Consider the following 258-nt stretch of genomic DNA (forward strand, 5'->3'; position numbering starts at 1 on the left):
CGCCTCTGCCGCTGCAGGTCCATGTTGCGCGTCAGGAGGCTGGTCATGCTCATGCGCGGCCCCGGCAGCTCGAAGTGGTAGCCGAGGCGCAGCAGCGTGGTGTTGTCGCGGAGCAGCTTCACGATCTCCATCTCCACCTGGCTGCCCATGATGTGCCGCTGGTTGTGGAAGCGCAGCTCGGTGAGCACCGGGTTGTGCTGCAGCGCCCGCATGAGCGCCAGCACGCCCTTGCCCGTGACGAAGTTGGACTCGATGTTG

The 258-nt window shown here is 65.9% G+C and overlaps 1 protein-coding gene across 1 annotated transcript in view; it reads right to left on the reverse strand.

Moving 5' to 3' along the window:
• The window catches only part of LMOD2 (leiomodin 2), a 7,941-nt gene that overhangs the window by 1,199 nt on the left and 6,484 nt on the right, over positions 1-258 (reverse strand). Inside the window, exon 3 of the mRNA XM_006760325.2 lies at positions 4-252. Within this exon, the coding sequence (XP_006760388.1) occupies positions 4-252 (249 nt within the window). The remainder of the gene's footprint in view (positions 1-3; positions 253-258) is intronic.

This window comes from Myotis davidii, unplaced genomic scaffold (genome assembly GCF_000327345.1).
Source record: "Myotis davidii unplaced genomic scaffold, ASM32734v1 scaffold997, whole genome shotgun sequence".
Taxonomy (NCBI): Eukaryota; Metazoa; Chordata; class Mammalia; order Chiroptera; family Vespertilionidae; genus Myotis; species Myotis davidii.